Source organism: Microdochium trichocladiopsis (assembly GCF_020744255.1).
Source record: "Microdochium trichocladiopsis strain MPI-CAGE-CH-0230 chromosome Unknown B0I36scaffold_7, whole genome shotgun sequence".
Taxonomy (NCBI): domain Eukaryota; kingdom Fungi; phylum Ascomycota; class Sordariomycetes; order Xylariales; family Microdochiaceae; genus Microdochium; species Microdochium trichocladiopsis.
This window is the reverse complement of record NW_025763550.1, coordinates 1,820,591-1,843,057: the sequence shown is the minus strand read 5'-3', so window position 1 is coordinate 1,843,057 and position 22,467 is coordinate 1,820,591. Positions and strand designations below refer to the sequence as shown.

General features: G+C 56.5%; 6 protein-coding genes across 6 annotated transcripts; 2 read left to right on the top strand and 4 right to left on the bottom strand.

Moving 5' to 3' along the window:
• Nucleotides 1–751: 751 nt before the first annotated feature.
• On the bottom strand, nucleotides 752–3,738 carry B0I36DRAFT_375464 (uncharacterized protein; the record flags this gene model as incomplete). Its single annotated transcript, XM_046160370.1, has 6 exons — nucleotides 752–977; nucleotides 1,067–1,151; nucleotides 1,269–1,560; nucleotides 2,597–3,214; nucleotides 3,380–3,503; nucleotides 3,569–3,738. 6 exons carry the CDS (start codon nucleotides 3,736–3,738, stop codon nucleotides 752–754), a joined length of 1,515 nt encoding a protein of 504 aa, XP_046010544.1.
• A 1,533-nt stretch (nucleotides 3,739–5,271) lies between these two features.
• Nucleotides 5,272–7,254, bottom strand: B0I36DRAFT_228052 (P-loop containing nucleoside triphosphate hydrolase protein; the record flags this gene model as incomplete). Its single annotated transcript, XM_046149105.1, has 2 exons — nucleotides 5,272–5,417; nucleotides 5,454–7,254. Coding segments are annotated over 2 exons (1,947 nt in total), but the record flags the coding sequence as incomplete, so codon positions are not given.
• A 1,132-nt stretch (nucleotides 7,255–8,386) lies between these two features.
• On the top strand, nucleotides 8,387–9,359 carry B0I36DRAFT_142794 (uncharacterized protein). Its single transcript, XM_046148395.1, has one exon. It carries the CDS (start codon nucleotides 8,680–8,682, stop codon nucleotides 9,304–9,306), a length of 627 nt encoding a protein of 208 aa, XP_046010542.1. The 5' UTR covers nucleotides 8,387–8,679; the 3' UTR covers nucleotides 9,307–9,359.
• A 621-nt stretch (nucleotides 9,360–9,980) lies between these two features.
• Nucleotides 9,981–15,161, bottom strand: B0I36DRAFT_247466 (uncharacterized protein; the record flags this gene model as incomplete). The annotated part of the gene is made up of 3 exons (XM_046150312.1): nucleotides 9,981–10,371; nucleotides 10,429–14,576; nucleotides 14,718–15,161. The coding sequence occupies 3 exons, from the start codon at nucleotides 15,159–15,161 to the stop codon at nucleotides 9,981–9,983; spliced, it is 4,983 nt and encodes a 1,660-aa protein (XP_046010541.1).
• An 820-nt stretch (nucleotides 15,162–15,981) lies between these two features.
• On the top strand, nucleotides 15,982–18,434 carry B0I36DRAFT_271342 (inosine-5'-monophosphate dehydrogenase IMD4). Its single transcript, XM_046151289.1, has 2 exons — nucleotides 15,982–16,610; nucleotides 16,815–18,434. The coding sequence occupies exons 1-2, from the start codon at nucleotides 16,118–16,120 to the stop codon at nucleotides 17,948–17,950; spliced, it is 1,629 nt and encodes a 542-aa protein (XP_046010540.1). The 5' UTR covers nucleotides 15,982–16,117; the 3' UTR covers nucleotides 17,951–18,434.
• A 778-nt stretch (nucleotides 18,435–19,212) lies between these two features.
• On the bottom strand, nucleotides 19,213–19,902 carry B0I36DRAFT_217416 (mitochondrial hypoxia responsive domain-containing protein; the record flags this gene model as incomplete). The annotated part of the gene is made up of 1 exon (XM_046148986.1): nucleotides 19,213–19,902. A coding segment is annotated over one exon (690 nt), but the record flags the coding sequence as incomplete, so codon positions are not given.
• Between the last annotated feature and the right edge of the window lie 2,565 nt (nucleotides 19,903–22,467).

Below are 22,467 nucleotides of genomic sequence, written 5' to 3'. Positions count from 1 at the left end.
CTCACGGGCTCTTCGTTTCTGTAGACCATGTCCGCTTTCTCCCACGGCATCGTCGAAGGACATTGGCATTCGCACAGCAAGACCGAGTCAGGCCAGGTTGGATTCATCAGGGTCGTTAGTCACACAAAGATCCATTGCTGCTGGGCAATATATAGACACAACGGACATGCCATCGCCATGAAGAGAAGATCATAACTGTGGAGAATCACACCAGTGACAGCCATCACACATCGTCAGTACAGCAGCCCAACCGGTAGAGGCTTGCATGAAACACGGTGCTGTATTTCGCCTTTGGCGTCATGTAACCCAGCCGTGTCTCAGAAGACGGCCGCGACTTAGTGTTCAAAATCCCTCTACCATCAGTACATTCCAACTCTCCTCTACACTTGCTTTTGCCCATGCAGCCAGACGGTGGAACCTGAGAGCGCAAAACGGCCCGACCGACGCTATTGTACATTATAGAACAAAGGAAAATTAGTTTCAGCGATGACCAGCGTGGTCGTGGCACCACACAGCGCACCGCATCTTGTCGAAATCTCTGCCGCTGGCTATGTCGTCGCAGATCCAGCATCAGCCATGTTCGTGCTATCCACGAGCATATCGACCAAGTCGTGATCGATCGTCTAATTCGTATACAGAAGCCGGGCGCCGCCGTGCTTGCTTGCCTGCCTGCCAACTCTGCTTCATGTCCTGAGCCTTATACGATGTGTTGTCCGAGTTCATATTTCAAATATTTCCCGTTCGTAATGCTTTAGTGGTGGGCAGCGCCGGACTCGCCACGGTAGCCAACAATCTTGAAACGGCCGATCATCTCGCCAACAGTGAAGAACCCGAGGACCTCGGCGGCAATAACGCCGCCAGCAATGATCTGGTTACGGTTGATGTTGCGAACCTGCTGTAGTAATGTCGCGGACTGCTGGGCGCCCTTGGACGCAGTCTGGAGAAGAGCACTGGGGTTCTGGACGGTCTTGAGGGCGCTCTGGAAGTAGGCCTGGAAAGTGGACATGGGCCTGTAGAGTACATGGTCAATAACAGAGCCTTAATTCTTGAAGGTTGATTGACTTACGGAGGAGCCATCTTCTGGCCGTGGAAGACAATCTTGCCAACCTCAAGGGCAACCTTGGAGTAGTAGACGATCTGGGGGATGGCCTCTGGAAATCACAGAGCGGTTAGTCATGATTGAAACCCACATAAAGATACTATCCCAGCGACTGCGCCACTTGGGATGTTTGCGTGAAAACGATGATTGTGGTGAGATAAGGACATACTCTCAACAAGGGTGACGGTCTGGCCAGTACGACCACCAACCTTGCTCAGCGAGCTGGCAACCTTTGTGGCAGCGCCGGTGATGGCCGGGCCAGCGGAAGAGGTGACCTTGGAGAGACCCTCCCTCGCCTTGGAGGTGTACTCAGCGGCGGCGGCAGAGGCCTTGGCAGCAGCGTCCTTGGCACTCGCGGACGCCTTTGCGGCAGCGTCCTGAGCAGCGGCAGAAGCCTTGGAAGCGGCCTCCTGGGCGGTCGAGGAGGTCTTGGAGGCAGCCTCTTTGGCGCCCTCGGCAGCCTTTGCGGTTGTGGACTCGAGGCGGCGGGCGGCCATGCGGGAGAAGGCGCCCGATTGCCGAAGCATGGGCCGTGCAAGCATGGACGACATTGCAGGTGAGAAGAGTCGAACCGGGACGAGGGGGATGGACGATGCGGCGGCAGTCGAGGATGCGATGCCAATTGAGGAGCGAGATGGGCCGCGATGGGGGGTGGTCGTCGGCGTGGTTGGAGATGTGTCGTCGAGGTTGAGAGCAGCTGCGTGCGATGTGGCTCGTGGTGCTGGGCTGGATTTTAGCCAAGGGGAAAAAAAGCTCACTGGGCGAGGCCGGGGCACAAGTGCTGGGGAGCTCTGCGCCGACCGTGCGTGCCGGCACCCGCACGCCTGCCACAGGCACGTACCTCGCGCGCCAGCGGCAGTGGGGAGGTACAACCGCCAGCCTGTGCGGGAAAACCCGGCCGTGCCTCTACGCCCCACCAATGACTTGTCCATTGGCCAACCATGACGCCCGCTTTCCCAGGCACCTTCCCTGCCCAGCTCCCATCCTCGAGCTGCCGGACCAATATGGGACGAACAACAACACGCTAACACAACAAACAGTGCGTGAAAATGGCCTGTTACAGCTCTAAAACCACCCAGACATCACACGACACCTTGACTGAGAGAAAACAACCATGATCACGACTGCTCATCCATGACTTTGCTTCGACGCCCCCCTGTGCTCAATTCACATCTTGCGGGTGTCTTTTCACGACGAAAACCAGCTCGGCACAATGACACGACTGACTGACCTCAAGCCCTCGCTTGTCCAGATTCGAGCCAATTAGCACGGAGCATTCGACGCGCCTTTTGGGGATGATGTTTGGATTCGTGTCGCAGGGGCACATTGCTGTGATGCTGCCTACCCAAAGAACTCCAACTCAATATGTTCCAAAAAATCCGCCGTAGCGGTGGCAAAAGAATGATCGACGCCTCTTCAACATCTCCAGCTCTATATGTCCTGCTCCACAGCCCCAACAGCACTGTGGCTTTCTTAGTCCAAGCTCTGGATCTGCACCTTGATCGCTCCCGTCTTCGGATCGGCCGCAGTCTTGAACGCTTCGAGCGCGTCCTCAAGCTTGTATCGATGGGTGACCAGCTTCTTCATGTCGATGACGCCGTTCTGCACCAGCCGGATTGCGCGCGGCCACGTATTGCAGTATCGGTATTGGAACTGGAGGTCGACCTCGCGCGTGCTGCAGCGCATAAAGGGGAAGTTGAGCTCGTTCTTGCCGACGCCAATGACAAAGACCTTGCCGCCAAACTTGACTGCCCAGATGGCCGCCGCCAGGCTGCTCTCGACACCGGTGCATTCAATCGCGACGGCAGGCTCGATGCCGCCGAAGGACTGCACAATGGACTTGGCTCCATCCTCGGCACTCAGTCTCTCGACCTTGTGGGTGATAACCTCGGGCACAAGCTCCTTGGCAAACTTGAGACGGCCCTCATCAATGTCAGTAATGACAATCGGGCAAGCTCCAGACGCCTTGCAGCAGAGCAGTGTCATGAGGCCAATGGGGCCGGCGCCGCAAATCAGCACCGGATCGCCGAGCTTGACCCCACACCTCTGAATGCCCGCCAGCGCGACACTGAGAGGCTCCAACATGGACCCGTCCTCGTAGGACATGTCTCCAATCTTGTGACACCAGACGGCGGGGTGGTTGACGTATCTGCGCAGGAGACCATCGACGGGTGGCGTAGAGAGGAACTCGACTTTCTCACAACCGTTGTAGCGGCCTGTCAGGCAGGGCTCGCACTCGTTGCAGATGACGTTGGGCTCGATCGCAACACGGTCACCAACCTTGAGGTGAGTGACGGATGGGTGCACAGCAATGACCTGTCCTGCCGACTCATGCCCGAGGATGTGGTTGCCGCAGACAATCATGGGACCGATGCAGCCATGCTTCCAGAAGTGCACATCCGACCTGTGTCGAAACGTTAGCAAGGCCTGAAGTCGAGACCATGCCTCGACGTGTTTGAGCATACATACCCGCAGATGCCTGTGCTCTTGACGGCAACAGTAACCTCGCCATGCTTCAGGGTGTCTCCTTTCTGAACACTCTCGAGGGCTGGGGTCGCCTCGTGGATCCAGAGATCGTGCGCCGGGTTTGTGAAGACGCCAATGTTAGCCTTGGTAGGCTGCACGAGCGTGCTACTCATGTTGGCAAGATTTCGGGTAAGAGTGATTTAGAAGACACGGGAGCAAGACACAAAGACAGCTGCAGGTGACAACGTCAAGGGGCGATAGAAGGGTCCAAGGGGGGGCAGGAGAAAAGGATGAGGGGTTCACGCCTATTATATCGTCACGGCTCGTGCTCCGAGCGCAGCGGGATCGGACACGGTTCAAAAGCTTGCGCAGATTCAGCCTGTCCAATGAAGCAGCATGCAGGGTCGAGCTGTGCGCTCGTGATTTACGATTGAGCCGCTGCGGTAGCCCCTCGGCTGGATAATATGGTTCCCGCGCCCGCGTCACGAACAAGCTCCTCACGGGGGTTTCGCCTGGCATTGCGGAGGAGGTGGGGGTTTGCGTGGATCTGGTGGACACTGTTCGGCAGCTCCCAGCCCGACCGAAAACTGGAACATCTTTGCGCACCAATCAGGACCCTGCAATAGACACCACAGAGGTCGAGCCAGCCAAGCGCTCCAGCACAGCAAAAATCGTCAGGGTCCCACGGAGGGCTTAGAGCATCGTGGCCAGTCTCGCAGACAGGGTGCCGGTCCCTGAATCGAACCATGGTTAGTTCCCCGAAACAGAGAGTCATGCCGGGGGCGCTAGCTAATGTTCAGAGAGCTCCAAGTCTGCGAGTTGGCTTCTGTTGTTGCCATGTAATGCTGTTTTTTCGTGATAGGTCAAACGCAGCGTTTCCGCTCCTTGCGGCAATATGTCGGCACGGCGGAAGCATCTCCGCTCCGGTTTGATGTTTTGCAGAGATGAGGAGGGTGAGCTGGACAGCACGTGGCACACTCCGCGACGGACTTGCCAACTCCGCGAATAGAGATGGTCGCCCACGTTGGACGCATGCATCCAAGTAGTGGTCATGCGACTCGCCGCCATTATTAGGCCGGCATATAGACGAACAAGGCGACGAACGGCACCTTGGCACTGCTCCGACTTTATTTCCCGACTGCGTGCATTGGGGGCCTGCGAGTACCACAGCAAGGCCGGTACGTGCCTATGACCATGAGATTGCCTCAGCCAATGAGCAATGCTGATGATCATGGAAGTCTTATGCGGCGGCGTGCATGGAACCAAGAAGGTTTGTCGTCATGATTTGAGTATCTGATCAAACGCTAGCGAGTTGTGGAGTGGTAGAATGCCGCATAAAAAGGTCTGTGTATAAGTGCTCTAAACTACGACAAGTGCACTTGACTATTGTCCTTCTGGCTTGGGGCCAAGCACCATCACAAGGTTCAGTACGCAACGAGGACGCACTGATACGAAGCACGATTGAGTATTGCCAGGATTCAAGTTCAGCAAGATGGCATTTACGGGGTGGCTGGCGCGCCATTCTGAGCCACAATGACCACGAGAGGTACGTTGTCATGAAACATTCGAAGAAAACAAAAACCATGTGGAAACTCTCCTAATCACATCAACCAAAGTAGACAAAGAAACCACCGCTCGAAAACCAAGATACCCTTCAGAAACTATCAGGGGTAGAGCATGGAGTCTTGGTCCGATGCGTCGTCATCGTCGTCGTTCCTCTCACTGTCGATCTCGTCATCGCTAACGCTGCCACGCCGCTGTCGCTCGGCCGAGAACATCTTGAATCCGCGGCTCATCTTGACCACTGCGCGCAGGTGCTTGTCAGTGACCGTGATCTTGCTGTGGCTGGCAGCTCTCTTGTCACCAGCACTCCCGCCAATGTCGTCACCAAGTGCTTCAGCCTCTGCTAGGGCCACGGCGGTCTGGAGGGCATTGCGGATCTCTCGGCCGTTCCACCTGAGCGACTGGACGTCCCGACTATCGTAGACGTATTCGCGTGTGGCTACGCTGATATGGACCTTGCCTTCGCTGTCGCGTTCAAGCCGCTCGAAGCTGTTGAGCCAGATCTTCTCACGATGCTCGTCCGTGAGCGGGCCATAGTGCAGTGCGACGTGGATCCGGGAGGTGAAGGCTGCGTCAAAAGTCTCGACGCGGTTGGTGGTGAGGAAAAGCACGCCACGGTAGTATTCAAGCGCGCGGAGGAACACGGACACCAGACCATTCCGGGCAATGTCGCTCGTCCGGCGCCGCTCAAGGTACACGTCGGCCTCGTCGAGAAGCACAATGGCGCCGAATCGCTCTCCGAGCTTCAGGAAATAGTCGAGGCTTCGCTCGACTCCCTGGCCGTGCCTTCCTAGATCGCCTGCAGTCAAGGAGATCAGAGGTCGGCGGGCTAGCTCCGCCGTCGCCTCGGCGGTGCAGGTCTTGCCCACACCGGGGGAGCCATGAAGAAGGAAGATGCGGCCCTGGCCCTTGTTTCTGACAAAGTCGTTGGGCCAGGGGCTGACACGGCCTTGCACACTTGCGAACTTGCCAATGAGGGCCTTGACCGTCATCTTGATCTCATCGTCGAGGACGAGGAACTTGAAAGCCTCCCGGTCAAACTCGACTTCGCGCAGCTGGTCGACGTTGAGAGATGCCCAGCGCCTCTCGCCCAAGATGAAGCCGTCAACGACCTTGTAGATGGCTACGAAGTACAAGTCGTTGGTGGGCATCTCGTCATCCTTGGGACGTATATCTTCAAACTCGGCGAATGGGCTCAGGGAAGAGTCCGACTCGCGGCTGCTGCAAGCCTCGCAGTTACAGCGAGCAGCAAAGTATGGCAGCGAGTCGATCGGGGTATGAACCTCGCGAACGCCCGGCCGAGGAGGTCTGCTGCTGCGCCGCCGGACTTCGTACTCTCCCCTGTAGCCTGGTCCGTCGGGGCCGTTACAATCGACCATGACCCTGCCGGACATGAAGCCCGTCGTGTTTGTCGGGTGACTCCATTCGTCGTCGTCGCGCTCGTGCGTGGCCAGGTTGCCCTCGTACGACATGTATGCCGGGCTCTTGGTGAGCTCCCAGGCGAGCTTACCCAGGCGGACCTGCTCTGCGAGCACAGCACTGGGCTCCTCTTTCCCATCAGCCCCGCGGAAGAACCTCGCTGGGATGACGGCGAGGTTGGTGATGGCCTGCTCGCCCCGGAACGCCTCAATCTTGAGCTCGTGCATGGTACGAAGGAACGAGTCACCCGAATATGTAAGCTTCCAGGCATGAACGCGATGGGCCAATGGGTGGCCTCCCACCACGAGAGCACCTAGCTGGAACTGGGAGACGACATAGGCAGTCCACTTGCCGGCACACTTGCTGAAGACGACCTCGCCCGGCTTGAAGAGCATCCAGAGCTTGTCATTTGTGGCAGTGGGCAGGGCCCGCTGGTGGAGGGCCTGCTCGTCCCGGATTTCCTGGCCCCAGCTCTGGTCCAGGAAGTTAAGCAGCACGTCGATGTGCTTGGCCGTCGTGATGGCGTACTCGGAGTCGTGCGTCTCGGGCTGCCTGGTCTTGTAGCGGGCGAGAGCATCGCGGTGGTGGTACAGCACCTGGTACGGCGCTGGGATGCTGATCGAGGAGCCCTGCAGGTCGATGGCCGGGTAGTAGTCGACGACGGCCCGGATTGCGTTGTTGAGGTGCGGCGACTTGACAATCATGAAGGTGCTGTGGAGCTCGATGGGCCGGAGTCGCTGCGGTGGCGGCGGAGGAGCGATATAGCGGCCGCCGGGCCTCGGCGACGGTGGCGAGTACAGCTCCGGCTCGTAGTATCCGTACGGCGCGACATGGGGCGGCGGCGGCGGAGGAGGAGGCGGCGGCCGCATGCCTCGCCTGTACCCGGCAAAAGGCTGCATGCCGAATGGGCTGTCAAAGAGGTTGGTGCTCACGCGCGTCACAATCTCAATCACGGGTTCCGTCTTGGTGGCAGTGGACGTGCCCTTGATGTCCTTGCGGGCCGCATCAATGCTGTCGAGGTCGACCTCGAAGGGTTCGTCGCTGTGGAGCACTACGTCGGGGACGAAAAAAGAGTGTCAGCATACCCATGGAATCTAGTGAGATGGATGATTTAGGGAATGAGTTTGTACTGACCGTCAACATCTGGGCCACGGTGGCTGGTGTATCTCAGGACGTAGCTGACATCGGGCACCACGGGGGGCAGAGGAAACCCACCGGGGCCCTCCTCGGTCTTGCTCTTGCCGGTCTTGCCTGTGACCTGTGCAAGGAGATGCTGAACCTGCTGGACGTCCTTGTCGACACTGGAGCGGAACATGAAGGGCCGCGGCTCGTCATCGTCCCCTTGTTTGCCGGCCTTGCCGCCGCTCCTCTTGCCTCCCATCGCGGGCTTGAACGAGTAAGGGCTGTCGCCGTCGCCACCGCTGCCGACGAGCTCGTCAAAGTCGTCGTCGAAGCTGGCGACGGAGGAGGCGTTGTCAATGTCGGACATGATGTGTGGTTGTGTGTGTGTGTTGTTCTGGGAAACTGCGGTGCAAACAATGCTTAGGAGAGTGCTGTGATGGCTCGGCTTTGGCGAATCTTTCGCTCCCCCGCGGCGATCAAACTATATTATCAACGGGACTGGTTGAAGCACCAGATAGCACAGCACCAGGAAGTAGAGCCAACACCAGGTGCACATGGGTGTCCAACAGCGAGTTGCGGCACAGCAAGATACCCCAGGCAGCACTGTATTGACCTCGAAGAAAACTCGGGTTGGGACCAATGTGCAAAGGGGAATTCTGAGAAGGAGGAAGACAGGTCTGGGGGCAGGGCTCACGGCGTGCTCACTTGGGACTTCGTGGTTCTTATATACACAGACATTGACCACAGACATACGGCAAGGGCGTACCATCAGGCAAGGCAGGCAGACAGGCAGGCAGTCTGACAGAGTTGACCGACTTGACTGGCTGGGAGAGAGAGAATGCAAGCCTCGCTGCATACCACCTAACTTACGGTACTTGCCTACTCTCGCAACTTAGTGAGAGACGTCAGGCTCAGCTCTAGGCAGACTCGCCGGGTGGGGGGGACGGCGGCGTGCAGTTGGCATTGTCCTCTACCTTATCCCGTCCTGCAGCCTCTCGGGGCGCCGCCGGATGGTGCACCTCGACAACGTAAGTACTCGAGGCAGCCCAATCATGGATGCCACCAACAAGGCAGGGCTGTGCAACACCAAACACCAAGCACTAACGCACCTCGCCCATTCATCCCCAATCGCCAGCCACCACCACCACCACTACTCAGTGCATCAGACCCGTGGGGTCTCTTGGGTCGTGTCGGTTGCCTTCTTTTTCTGCTGCTGCTGCTGCTGCCTCGCTGCTGTAAGTAGTGCCTCTCTGACCTGGCACAGGCTAGCCTGTGGAAACTATGCTGTCTGTATCCCCAGTCTTGGCCGAGCACTGTCTCGTCTCCTGCTTCATCAAGCACTTCGCCCGGGACTTGTCCACTCTGTATCCGAGGAAGAAGTAAGCTGCCTCTCTTGTCAAGCAACCCCCTTACACCAAATCCAGTCCGCCGCTCCAGTGCGTTCCCAGCCCAAACCACACCCACTCGCAGACAGAGAGAGACACACACACATGTACAATGTTGTGCAACGCGACAATCACGCCCAACCTCCTCCCCAACAGGCAAGGAGAAAGTCGGGAGAGGCTACACACAAAACGCTGCAGGACGACAAAAGAAGAGAACCCCCCCCTCCTCCCCCACACAAGACGCCCCAATGAGCGAGAAACCAATAAATACCCCCCCATGACCCCAGCCTTTTTGCTTGCTTTTCGTCACGCCTTTCTCCGTCTCCCACGTGTAAAAGCACCTCTCGTCAAAAGGTGGGGTGGGGGACACGGGAAACATACAGCCACACGCACAGTACTGCTTACCGAGAGTTAGGCTACCACGGATAAAGTACCCGGCATGCCTGCCTGCCTGCCTTGCACCAACCTACAGGCAGAGTCGAGCCGGTCCTCATTGTCACATGGAGCAGACGAGATTCTTGGACATTGTCATTGGGGTTAATATACTGATTATATCCATCCGCGGCCTCATATCTACTTGCCACAGTGGTATCAAACTGGAGCAACGCACACACGCAGATGTACACATCCGCAACTCAACATATTATCCATGCCGTCGTAGGAAACCTTTTATAGGTTGCTTCCGCTTGTCCATGTGAACCCCTCGACCAGCGCTAAACCCAGAAAACTCCACATGATCCATGCATTTCCAGGCGTCCAGGTTGTCAGATGCATTTCCCGTGTCGGCCAAACACCATGCCCATCATAACTTGTCAAAGAAAAATGCAGATTCAGTCGTACCCAGCGCCAGTCCCTTCCAGCCAAAACAAGACAGGTTAGCAGTGGCTCGCACTGCTTGACCCCATGACATTACCACAGTGAGGCTTTCATTGAGTTCGGTAGAACTTTCTGTACAGCAGGTGTAGAAGCAGGTTGACGTTGAGCTTCAGATTGCCTTCAAAGTGGCTGATGAATTGGTGCGCTTCGAACTGCGCTTGCAGGAGATCCTCGATGGGAATCACAGCGCTGGCGCCGGGAATCTGGATATGGCCACGGCTGCCCTCGATATTGAAGATGCCGACTTGGTCGCAAGATATCGTCAGGTTGAGACTGCCCCACTCGCGCTCCGAGTGGCCTTGCCAATGGACGACTACACCCTTGTCCGCCAGTTGGCGCACACTGTACTGATAAGAGCCGAACTTGGGAACGCGACCCGCGCGTTCGAGCTCACGTTGATGGTTGTACTGCCTGGTGAACGGCATGAGGAATCGTTTTTTGCTTTGAGTTGGGTCTGGTCAGCTTAAGTTCGAGCACTCGGTAGATAGCCACACGTACCCTTTCTTGTTTTGCAAGGTCATCATAGCTTGCTCAATATAATCATCGTAGCTCTTGCGTTGCTGCTCGAGATACTTTGCCTTCTCGTGCAGGTTGCCGAGCGTCAAGCGCACTCCTTCCAACTCCTTCTGGCGTTGTATGCGGCGGCGACTCTTGGTGCGGATGTCGAGAGCAATCGCATTCAGGATATCTTGGTAGTAGTTGTGCTTGGAAATGCGACCCATATGCTCAAGATGCATAATGTTCTCTAGAGCATTGCGCTTCATGTCGTAGTACGACATGCGGGTCACGTCGACCATGTTGACATCCGAATAGGCGCCCTTTGTGTTGCTGCCACTGGCAAAGTCGTCCCTGAGCAAAGCTTGCCACTTCATCTCATCTTGCTGAGTCGGCGGTCTGACGAGGATCTCCAGGAGGTTCGCACCCGTCTGCACGCGAATAATGTACAAGACGCAGCGTTTTGTCTCCATGAACAGAGCCTTGATATCCGCATCAGGGTCTCCGACATCATGCAGCTTGGGGGTCAGGAACATCTGGATATCCGACGACCCCGCGGCAACCATTTCGTTCTCGTTGCTCTTGGCACTACCCAAGTCTTGCATGATCTCGCGCAGGAGGTCATCTCTACCCGGGCAGATGCTCGGGAGGTCTTGCGCGATAAGAGTATGGATGGCGAATATGTCCGTCATCTTGATGTACAAAGTCGGCTTGTTCTTGGCGTACAGGTCGTTGAATTCGTCAATGTCGAACGTGTTCTCCGCGTCTGGAACGGAGATCAAATCATTCGTGATGTGGTGGAGACGCTCGATGGATTCCGTCACAAACCCATTCAGTGGCTGCAAGTAGATATTGTCTCCACCAAATGGCCGGCCAGAAACAATCTGGCCAAGCACCTTGGCGACTTCTCCGAGATTGCGTTTTTGCAAGGGGCTGAGGGACTTCTCTGTGACACCAACCTGCTCCGGGTTGGTGATCGCTGGCTGGAGGTAGAAGCGCCACACCCAAGTACCAACAATCTGGAGAATGTGGTGTGGTGGTTCTCGTGGGAAGCGTTGCCGCAAGGCCTCGAAAGATTGTTGGGCGATGAAGCGTAGCCCGAATGGCATCCTCTGCAATAGATCCTCAAGGGAGAGGAAGTACTGGTCGCAGATCTCCCGGAGATCGCGCAAGTGATCGATAAAGAGCTCTCTCGTCTCGGGGTCCTTGATGGCAAGGTCACGAGGGATGTCGAGAGGTCGATGACTTGGGCGGCCAGTACGGAGCTCTTCATTGCTGATGGCCGACCTGTAGATCTGCATCGGATCACTCTCGAGGTCCAGAGCAGGGTCTTCGATAATGTTGTCTCGAATCATTGGTCCGAGCAAGTCTCGAAGGTACTTGCGGTCGCGTGGCGATCTTGTGTAATTGCCGAAAAGCTTTGTCCAGAAGAAGTTGCCACGGATGTAGTCTTGCAGCGTTTGGCAGCCGTCAACCTCCTCTCTGATGGAACGTGCCACAAGCTTCAGGAGATAGTACTCCTCTCGCCGCTTCTGAGCATATCCGAACAACCCCATCATAAGGTGTTCAATCCTCTTGCATTCCTTCTCCGCAGTGCCCTGCTCCCTGATACGCTTGAACAGGCGAGCGAGGTACTGTGGTTGGGTTTGCAAGTTGAAGAACAACTGCTGGTAGAGCTCGAGCTTCTTCCGAGAGCTCTTGTTGAGAGCCTTGAGGTCAAAATGGTTTGATGACGACATCGAGGTGTTGGCCAGCAGACTGCTGGCATGGCCACCGTAGTTGCTTTGGTGTCTAACGACCTCATCGAGTGTAATCTTGTTCTTGACCAGCAGCGCGATCTTGATGTCGAGCTGGTCAATATATTGTTCAAGCATCTCATTCTGGCGTACTTGCTGGACGACCGTCTTCCGCATGCGCTCAAACTCGACCTCCTCGTTGAAATCGAAATCGCTGTCGTTGAGCAGATGTACAAAGTTCTTGACCGCACCCACAGGGGGGTTCTTGCCCTGCGTAAGACTCTTGTACGCCTCGCCTTGTAGCTTGGCGCGGACGAAACTTTGGATCTTGACAACCTTTTGCATGTTCTCGTTGAAGTGCCGCTTCTTCTCGACGAACTTAGCACGGACAATGAAGCCTTTCGCCAAGGACTGCAGTTCCGTGATGGCCTCGTCGTGCGCATCTAGCTCAGAGAGGAGGTCACCGATTCTGCACCGTAGGAGCATGGCACGAATATATCCTTGCAACGACACAATTTCGCTCTCGTGCGAGTTGAGTTCGCCCAGGAATGCCGCGTTCTTCTTCCGGAACAAGAGGCCACGAATATGACTTTGCAGTCTCGTAATTGGCTCTGTCTGCTCATCTAGCGCATCGAGATCGGCTGCAATTCGTTGACGAGCGAGCATGCCCCGTGTGAGACCTTGAAGTGTGGTGATGGAGTCTTCATGCTCTGCAACGGCATCGAGGAGGTTGGCAATGTCCCGGCGGACGGCAGCACCTCTGGCGTGGCCCTGCAGTCTTTCAAGTTCTGTGACGTGCTTGCGAAGCAAGTCTCTGGTTGTCTGCATTTCCTGACGTGTCTTCTTCGCACGCCATATGGCCTGTATCGATGTGAATTGAGGACCAAACGCTTGGAGCGCGGCCTGCTGGCGGCCGAGTTCGGTACGTGCAAGTGATGCCCGAGCGGCTGACTGCAGCAGTGTGATAGTTGGAACATTGTTGTCGAGGGAGTCCAGCACTGTGGCCACTCGGTCTCTAGCGAGCATACCGCGGATTGCAGCCTGAAGAGATACGGTCGGCCCAGTAAGTTGAGCGGTTTCTTCCCGCTGGACTTCGGCTTTCTCGCGAACCAGGAACCCGCGTATCGCAGCCTGGATGCTTCGAATAGGTCCATTGGCGAAGGCCAGCTGAGCGCGAGTCTCGTCGGTCGCTTGCCGTACCTTCATAGCACGGATCATACTTTGCAGCTTGACGACGTCCTTTTCCTTGCTCTTCCAGACTTGTTCTCGGTTGGCCATGCGGCGTCGCACCAGGAATCCACGGCAGGAGCTCTGGAGATTGACGGCGAACTTGCGCATGTCCATTCTGTAACTGATGACCTGACGGGCCCAGTCGCCTCTTATCCGAGACTGAAGATCAATCAGCCAGTCTTCAGAATCCCAGAGCTTCTGCATGGTGTCGGCCAGTCTGAGACGCAAGAGCGCGCCGCGAATCTGAGCTTGAAGATCGGCAATGCTGGCCTCGTTCTCTGCGAGCTCTCGGTCGATGCGTTCTTCTTCTGTCTCTTCAGGCTCTTCTGGCTCGCCAAAATCGGCCCCCATGGTGCCAAAGCTGGGCATATTAATACCCAGTTTGTCGAGGCCCTTTTGTGTGGCTTCGAGCTCATGGTGCTCAAACTCCAACTGACCGACCAAGTTACCGATACGGAAGTCGACGATGCCTTTCCGGAATAGCAGCCAACTGAGCGCATGGATACAGTAGATGACCTTTGGAATGTTCTTCTTCTCGTAGAGGTCGATGAGCTCGAAGCGAAACAGGTCTGGCATCTCAACTTGATCGAGATATTTGAAGAATGTGTGGACATTCTCCCAGTGTCTCGCTTGTAGTCGAGCGTGGCGGAAGATGCGATACCGGCGATCCGGCTCGAGAGCCTCGACGACCTCGGCCAGGGTAACACCATCGCGTAATGCCTCCTCCAATTCCACGATGGGTGGGATCTGGCGTTGGATGATGTCTTCAATCCATTCTTTTGCCTCTCCTATGTGGCAGAGATATTCATATGCTTGGAGAAATTGCCTTTGCTTGTCCATCCAGTTGCGGCCTTCAAACCCATATCGATCAGCTCGCTTCAGACCACTGGCATCTCCAGAGCGTTGCAGCTTCCTCCGACCTCGGAGTCCGACTACTTCCTGTCCTGGCGTTGTGATCGAGAACGGGTCGTCGCCGCTATTTTGCGCGAGCCGGGACAGAGTACGGAGCTGAGAAGTGGATGAGCGTCCAAGCTGCTGCAGGTCTGGACGGAAAGGCGCGTGCACAACCGCCCCAGGAGAGGACGCGGTAGGCGAACCGGTGTGTAGTATCGAGTCAGATCGCGTGAGAACCATTGATGTTGGGCGGGAGCTGAGATGGCGAGGTATATGTCCCGGGCTGACTGGCTCGGGAGAGGTGGCCGCAAAGTCAACACTCAACCCTCGAGTCTGACGTGGCGGGCGCGGTGGTGTCGTCGGCGCTGCCACCGGAGAGACTGGAGCGGGTGCCTGAGGAAGCGGTCGGGGACTTGATGCCTTGGGCGATACTCGGGGATCTGCAATTGACAACCTGCCCATATCGAAGCTCTTGCCCCGTTCATGTCGGTCAGGCCGCGGAGGAGTGCGTGCAGAGGGCGGTCCATCAGCAGGCGGCTGTGGCAGTGGCTTGAGAGACTGCCGGGCCAATGAGAAGGTGCTATTCTGGTTTGCCGAGGAGATTGCGTACTGGCGGTCCTCTTTGGGCTGGATATGGCGGAGGGCTGCCTCGCTCTTGCCTCGACGGTGGGCGTAGGCCGGAGGCTTGGGGTCGCCGTAGGTCATTGAGGCGACCGAGGAGGCTGTGCTGCCATAGGCATCTGAGGCACCAGAGGTGTATGAATATCCCGAAGATGCGGATGACGAGGTTGTGGATGGGTATCGGTTGATCAGATGCGGAGACGCACCGTTGTCAATGGTGTATGACTGGCGGAGCGGGTGTGGGCGGTGCGCCATGATGGCGGTAGTGGCAATCGTTTGGCGAAACTCCGTTACTGAATGCCGGCCGGAGCCAGGTTCGTCATGACACCCTCAAGTAGGGCTTGTTTGCGTCCTTGAGCTACGGTTGTGACGGAGTTTTGTTGTTGGGATGTCATGGGTTGGTGGAAGCTCCGGGCGCGGTGAGGCGGACAAATGTTTGTCTGTGCGTGCTTTGCAGTACAGAAATGCGTAACAGGTAAAAACGCGCGCGCGGCGCACACACAAGGACGAAGTGAAGTGCAGCCACGAGCTTGTCGGCGCTGAGGATGTCTCGTAGGTCGAAGGAGCAGTGATAGAATACAATGGGTCAGCCTTCGAGTCAGACCCTGGCCGGCATTTGGGTCGGGCGAGGGTTATGGGTGGTGACGGGCTGGGCACGATGAAGGCCATCAGGCTCGAGGCTTGTTTATCCCCTTCGGGCAGTTTGTTTATTTACTCGGGCGCACCAGCAACGAGGGCGCCTCTTCTGGACTAGCGCCCGCAGGATCTGGACCGGGCAGCAGAGTGGCCCCACCATGACTGCAGCCCCGCGTCAAAAGTCAATGCGCTTGACGTCGGAGCTTTGCTTATCTTATCGGCAGCATTTCTGACCAAGCAGGCCCACTCCTGTACCCCCCAGGCTGGCCGCAGTTGGGGAGGTGGCGGTCGTGTTAGTGTCGCATATGGGTGTGCGCGCACAGTTACTAACAGCCAAGCGGCTGCCCCGCCCCTGCCTGGCCGTGCGACCCTGGATCGGCGCTGCAAAAAAAGTTCTCGGCGGCGCGACTCGAGCAGAGTTCTCTTCTTTCCCTTTCTTCTCTCGGGAAGGAGAATACAGGTCAATCCGTCAGCTCGTCAAGACAAGCTCACACGGCGTCCAGCTCCAACCTCGCAACAGCTCTTTTCTTCCTGCTTTGCTCCTCGACTCGTCCCTGCAGATTTTGCTCGTCAGGATGCCGTCCACCAACGGAAGCAGCACGCTCAACGGCGGGGCCGGAGTGCTTGACCACACCAAGGCCCTCGATCTCCTCAAGGAGTACCAGAGCCGTGATGGTCTGGGCATTGAGGACCTGGTTGACACCAAGCAGCAGGGTGGTCTCACCTACAACGACTTCCTCATCCTGCCTGGCTACATTGGCTTCGCCGCCTCCGAGGTCAGCCTCGACTCGCCTGTCACCAAGCGCATCACCCTCAAGACCCCCTTTGTGTCGTCTCCCATGGACACTGTCACGGAGCACGACATGGCCATTCACATTGCCCTCCAGGGTGGTCTCGGTGTCATCCACCACAACTGCTCGGCCGACGAGCAGGCCGAGATGGTTGCCAAGGTCAAGCGTTACGAGAACGGCTTCATCATGGATCCCGTGGTCATCAGCCGCGAGACCACCGTCGAGGAGGCTAGGGCCCTCAAGGAGAAGTGGGGTTTCGGCGGCTTCCCCGTTACTGGTAAGTGCATTTTTTGTTTTGTTTCTGAACCGCCCGACCTCGCATTGCCTGATTACGACAAATAATTTTATAACTTTCGTTCCACCGTATAGACAGAAATGTCATGGGGATTCAATTATGCTCTTTATGATCTTTGCAGCCTCGTCTACACTTTTTTGAGTCACCTCATTGTATCTCTGGTAGACTGACCACAGATATCTGCAGAGAATGGCAAGCTCGGCTCCAAGCTCCTTGGTATCGTCACCAACCGTGATCTCCAGTTCGAGGACACCAACCAGACCGTCGACAAGGTCATGGTCACAGACCTCATCACCGCCGCCCACGGAATCGACCTGCTCGAGGCCAATAAGATTCTGGCCAAGTCCAAGAAGGGCAAGCTCCCTCTTGTCGACAAGGACTTCAACCTGGTGTCTATGATTTCGCGCTCGGATCTGACCAAGAACCTCCACTTCCCTCTTGCGTCCAAGCTCCCCGACTCAAAGCAGCTCATCTGCGCTGCTGCCATTGGAACGCGCCCCGAGGACAAGACCCGCCTCAAGAAGCTGGTCGACGCCGGCCTTGACATTGTTGTGCTCGACAGCAGCCAGGGTAACAGCATGTACCAGATTGACATGCTCAAGTGGATCAAGTCCGAGTTCCCTGGCCTCGACGTCATCTGCGGTAACGTCGTGACTCGTGAGCAGGCGGCCAACCTCATTGCTGCTGGTGCCGATGGCCTGAGAATTGGCATGGGCAGCGGCAGTGCCTGCATTACGCAGGAGGTCATGGCCGTCGGTCGCCCTCAGGCTGCTGCCGTCTACGCCGTCTCGTCTTTCGCTGCTCGCTTCGGCGTCCCCTGCATTGCGGACGGCGGTATCCAAAACGTCGGCCACATTGTCAAGGGTCTGGCTCTCGGCGCCTCCACCATCATGATGGGTGGTCTGCTGGCCGGTACCACCGAGTCGCCCGGTACTTCATTCGTGTCCCGCGAGGGCAAGCTCGTCAAGGCGTACCGTGGCATGGGCAGCATCGACGCCATGCAGGACAAGAAGGCCGGCGGCGGCGGCAAGAACAGCCAGGCCAGCAACGCCGGCACTGCGCGGTACTTCAGCGAAGGCGACAGCGTCCTGGTTGCACAGGGTGTCTCTGGCGCCGTCGCGCACCGCGGCTCCATCAACAAGTTTGTGCCCTACCTGGCCGCCGGTCTGAAGCATTCGATGCAGGACTGTGGTGTCAAGAGCCTGCGGGAGCTCCACGAGAGCGTCGCGGCTGGCACCGTCCGCTTCGAGATCCGCACTGCCAGCGCCCAGCTCGAGGGTGGTGTCAACATGGAGAGCTACGAGAAGAAGCTGTACGCTTAGATGCGTTATTTGGGATTCCGGAGTGTTCCCATATGCGCGTGTGTGCGGACACCACGCACACACACACACTATACAAATGATAACGATGATGCATGCATGATTTTGGAATTGGGAGGTACGATTGGGCTGCGCTTTCAGTAGCAGAAAGGGACAAGGGATTTTGCATGAAAAAAGTTGGGTTCTAGTTCTTGCTGCGAGACTCATATATCACAACGGCGTTTATTCTTTTCTCTGGTGTGTTTTGGGAGGATTTGGAATAGGATGGATGATGGTGGGTCTGTAAGGGCAAGGGAAGGGTTTGGCTAGTAGCACGACAGCAACAAAACTTTTTCCCTTGCTTGTCGTTGCTAGAAGCAGACAGACAGAGGTTCGCTATTAGCGCAATGGAAGAAGAAAACCGTATTCCACCTCGATTATACATATCATGACAAATATCTTCACCCTACACACTTATGCGCTTTCAATGGATCAATATGTCCGCTGCGTTGGCGCTCTGTGTGAACTGGTGCTTGACTTCATCTTCCTTCTTCACCTTCCTCCGTTCTCTTTCCCCAGTCCCCCATGGGGCCGGGAGTTGACATGAATGAGCACCCCGCACAACAGGCACGTAGATGGGGTTTCCCTCTCTCGGAGCTCGACGACTTTCTGCAAAGCACACCGAAGCGTCCTTTCCAAAAAAAAAAAAAAAAAAAAAAAAAAAAAGGAAAGAAAAAAAGACCAATGGTGTCTATGCCAACGCCGCCAGCGCCCCAGATTGGCTCAGCGTGAGCAGAGCAGAAGAACGGAAGACGTGATTTGAGAGCTGCTGTATCCCAACTACTGTACGACACGGCTCGTCTCGCCACCCTCCCCCGCCCTTCCGCACTCAGCATTTGACATTGGAATTCACATGTTAAGATCAAATGTGGTCGCGAACCGGGCACCAAAGTACAAAGTAGAAGGTAGAAGGCGAAAGAGGAAAACAAAGGTCATATATGCGGCCCGCTTGTTCTATGTAATATGCATGGGGGACAACTTGCCTTTTGTCCCCCCATTCTCCAAGAGTGATATATGAAATACAAGAGTGTTACAACACGAGAGTCCTTTTTTGGTTATTCTCAAGTATCTTCTCTCGCCGCCAACTGCCTAACATCCCCAGGCACGTCCCCGGCTCTCCTTCTTTCCCCGTAACCGTTTGACCATCCGACAACTTTCTACGAAGAGGAAGCCTTTGCGCCCTCGTCCTTCTTGTTCTCGGTCTTCTTCTTGCCGTCGTTCTCGTTCTCGTGCTCGTGCTTGCGCTCGTTTATCCTGCGCTCCTCGGCGGCGACCATGTCCTTCCAGAGGTCCTGGCCCTCGTACTCCTCCTTGTGCACCTTCTTCTCAATGAGGCGCTTGTGCTCCGGGTCGGCCGGGTCGAGCACCTTGACGGTCTCCCAGCGACCCGAGCCGGACTTTGCGTCTGCGGTCTCGAAGGCGGCCGAGGCGACGAGGACGGCGAGGGTGAGCCCCTGTGCGTAGACACGGGCCTGGACGAGCTTCTGCGAAGTGGAGAGGTACTTGTTGCGGCCGACCATGGCGAGGGCGATGCCCATGCTGGCGAGCCACGAGGCAAAGACGATTGAGTAGCGGTTCCTGCGGCCCCATTCCTTTGCGGCCTGCAGGCCCGTCTCCTGGGCGCGGGCGGCCTCCTGGGCAAGCTGGGCCTGGTCCTTGTAGAAGTTCATGGGGTTGTTGCGCTTGTGGAAGTCGTTGGAGTAGCGCTCGGCATTGACGATGGCGGCAAAAGTTCCAGTCGAGGTGACGAGGAAGGCGCGGAAGGGGATGGTGAGCTGGCGAAAGGCCGTGTAGCGGCGCGATGCGATTGCGACGCCGGCGAGGCCAGCGCTGAGGCCGAGGAAGCCGCCGATGGAGCCGCCCTTGAGGACCTCGCGGTAGTGGGCGGCCTCTTCCTCTTTGGAGACGACCTTCATGTTGGTGGTGGTGGTTGCTGTGCTTTAGGTGGTGGTAGATGGGACAAAATTGGTTTGTTGTCTGGGTGGTGAGGAGGGCGATGACGTCGTCGGTGTCTTTTTTTTTTTCTTCACCCGCTACTGTCTGTGGTGGAGATGTGTGGGTGCAAGCGGTGGCAGTGTGTTTGTGTTGCTGAGGTTGAGTGTGCGTCTCTTTCTGAAGCTTGTATCTTGCTGGCGAGGCAGAGTGTACAGTGCAGAGCTCGGCGGGCGCGAATGGGTATTTGAAGCTAGAGGTGAAGCCGAGTGCGGGCTCGCCGTCGCAACTCGGGATCTGCTCAGCGGGAAAAGCGTGCAGAGCCCGAGGGGCCAGAGGAAAAGGTGGGACGATGCCGAGTGTGCAAGGCCGGACCGCCTCGTACGTTGCAAGGTTGGGTCTGTCTGTCGTGATGACTAACGCCGGTGGTTACTCTGGCGTCGCGTTTGAACCAGCCGCTTGCACGAGATGCTTCGAGGTTGATGTCTGTTGCCGGTTTGCTGTGTGTGTCTCTCACTCTGGTGGGATTTGTTTGGGGTTGGGACGAGACTGCAAAGGTCAGTGTCTGTTGTTGTCGCCTCTGGTCTATCTTGTTAGTGACGAGCACTTGGTGAGGGATCCCCGCCGACAATTGATGATGCGCTGCCCACAAAACTCTGACGACATTCAACCCCCCCCCCCCTCATTCGCTCCTTCCTTCGTTCCAGCAGACCTCGAGGTACTCACTCGGTATGTAGAGGTACTTTGACATTCTAACGCGAGCCTGCACCGCATAGTACTGCACTACCACACCACATCCGACACTTTGCATTACAGGACGTCCATGGGTGGTGGCCCATCATCATTGTGACACGACAGCCTCTGCCTGGTTGCTGCTGCTGAGCTAATCTGCAATCCACGTCAGCAGACAAACACGATTACAAGAACCAAGAAACACAAGCCAGACGGCAACCCTGCGAAGCCGCAAATCCCGGGACCAAGAGACCCAGGCCAACTCCAATCCACCAGCCAAACACACAACACGCAAGGAAACCTCATCCCGAACACCAAAAAAATCACAAGACGAGACAAGAAACCGCCCATGCCGAGCTATGTCCGGCCCACCAAGCCCCATACGTGTGTGCGTGCGTGCGTGTGTGTGCTGTGTAAGACACCCCCCCGACCAGGCAAAGCGCGAGTGCCGGGCCAGGCCGCGCGAAATGCGGACATGCGACAATTGCGAATTACCCAGCCAGCTACAGGCCTCCCCCCCAAAATAATTCACTGTGCAGCATTTCCCACCCCGGTTCCGCCCGCCCGCCGCCCGCTCGCCCGCCAGGAGCATGCCCCAGGTGTGTCAATCTCCCTGTCTGTGAATATGGTAATCACCATACCATTCAAAGTAACGTAAAGTATGATATGGCCTTCCGGTCCCTCCCGCCACCGCCCCAGCCGCTTGGGTCACGCCCTTGCATGCCCGTTACCTGTTGCGTGTTGCGTGTTGCGCCGCCGCATGACTGCTGTTTTCTTCCTGGTTTCGGCGTCTGCTTTGGACGAGAAAACAAGACGACCCCCAGGGGTCCCCCGCTCCTCCCAAAAATATCAAAGCAGATCCCGAGAATGACAAAGACGAGGGAGAGAGATCTCCGGAGATAGAGGGGGGCACGTGCTCACTTTTTCCCCCAGCAGAGCATTCACTCTCTCTCTCTCTCTCTTCGCTCGGCCATGTAGAACGCGCTTCGGAGCAAAGCAAAGAAGAAGAAAGGAAAGGAAGAGCTTGGTCATAATTATGTTCCTCAAGCCCCCTTCCTACGGTTGGTTGGTACCTGCAGCCATTCAAGGTTGTCTTGAGGGGGCGTGCCTGTCTGGCAGCTGTACTACTATGGTAGAGGCAAAAGGGCAGGGAGTAGTTGCCTTACGTCAGTCTGAGCCGTCCAGGCCCACACCACCACCACCACCACCCGTGCAAAGCACCAACCATTGCCAAAACTTGGGACAGCAGTGCAACCACTGGTTCGTCGCAACTTCACGCGACAACTCGCTGGTGAACATTTGTCTTTTTTGAATCAACTGTACCTAAGGCCTCCCTCTGCTCTTTTGCTTTTCTTTCTGTCTCCTGCTTTCCCCCACTTCGTACCAGGCAAAGTCCGACATCCCCAGCAAAAATTCCTACATGCGCCAGTTGTATGGGCCCCTTCCTCCTCTATAGCAGAAGGGTATAAAGCAAGGCGATTCCTCCCGCCGCCTCATTATGCAATGCTCTCAAGAATAAAGACAAGACCAGACAACCAGCAACGCCGTCCTGAATGCAAGAATCCATATAATAAAAAAACCAAGCAAAGCTTTTGTTCGGGGATAGAGGGTTGAGTGTGGGTGCGTGGGTGGGTCTCCACAGGATCGGGTTGTGACTGTGGGGGAAAAGCCAGGCCTTTGTGTGAGATGATGATTTGTGTGTCGGAGAGTGACAAGGGGGTATCCAGTCTATGTGCAGTTGTCTATATCGTCGTCGAATAACCAGCAAGTGTATCAGCCGGCCGTAGGCATCGGGAGGCTTGCGCCTGTCACCCATC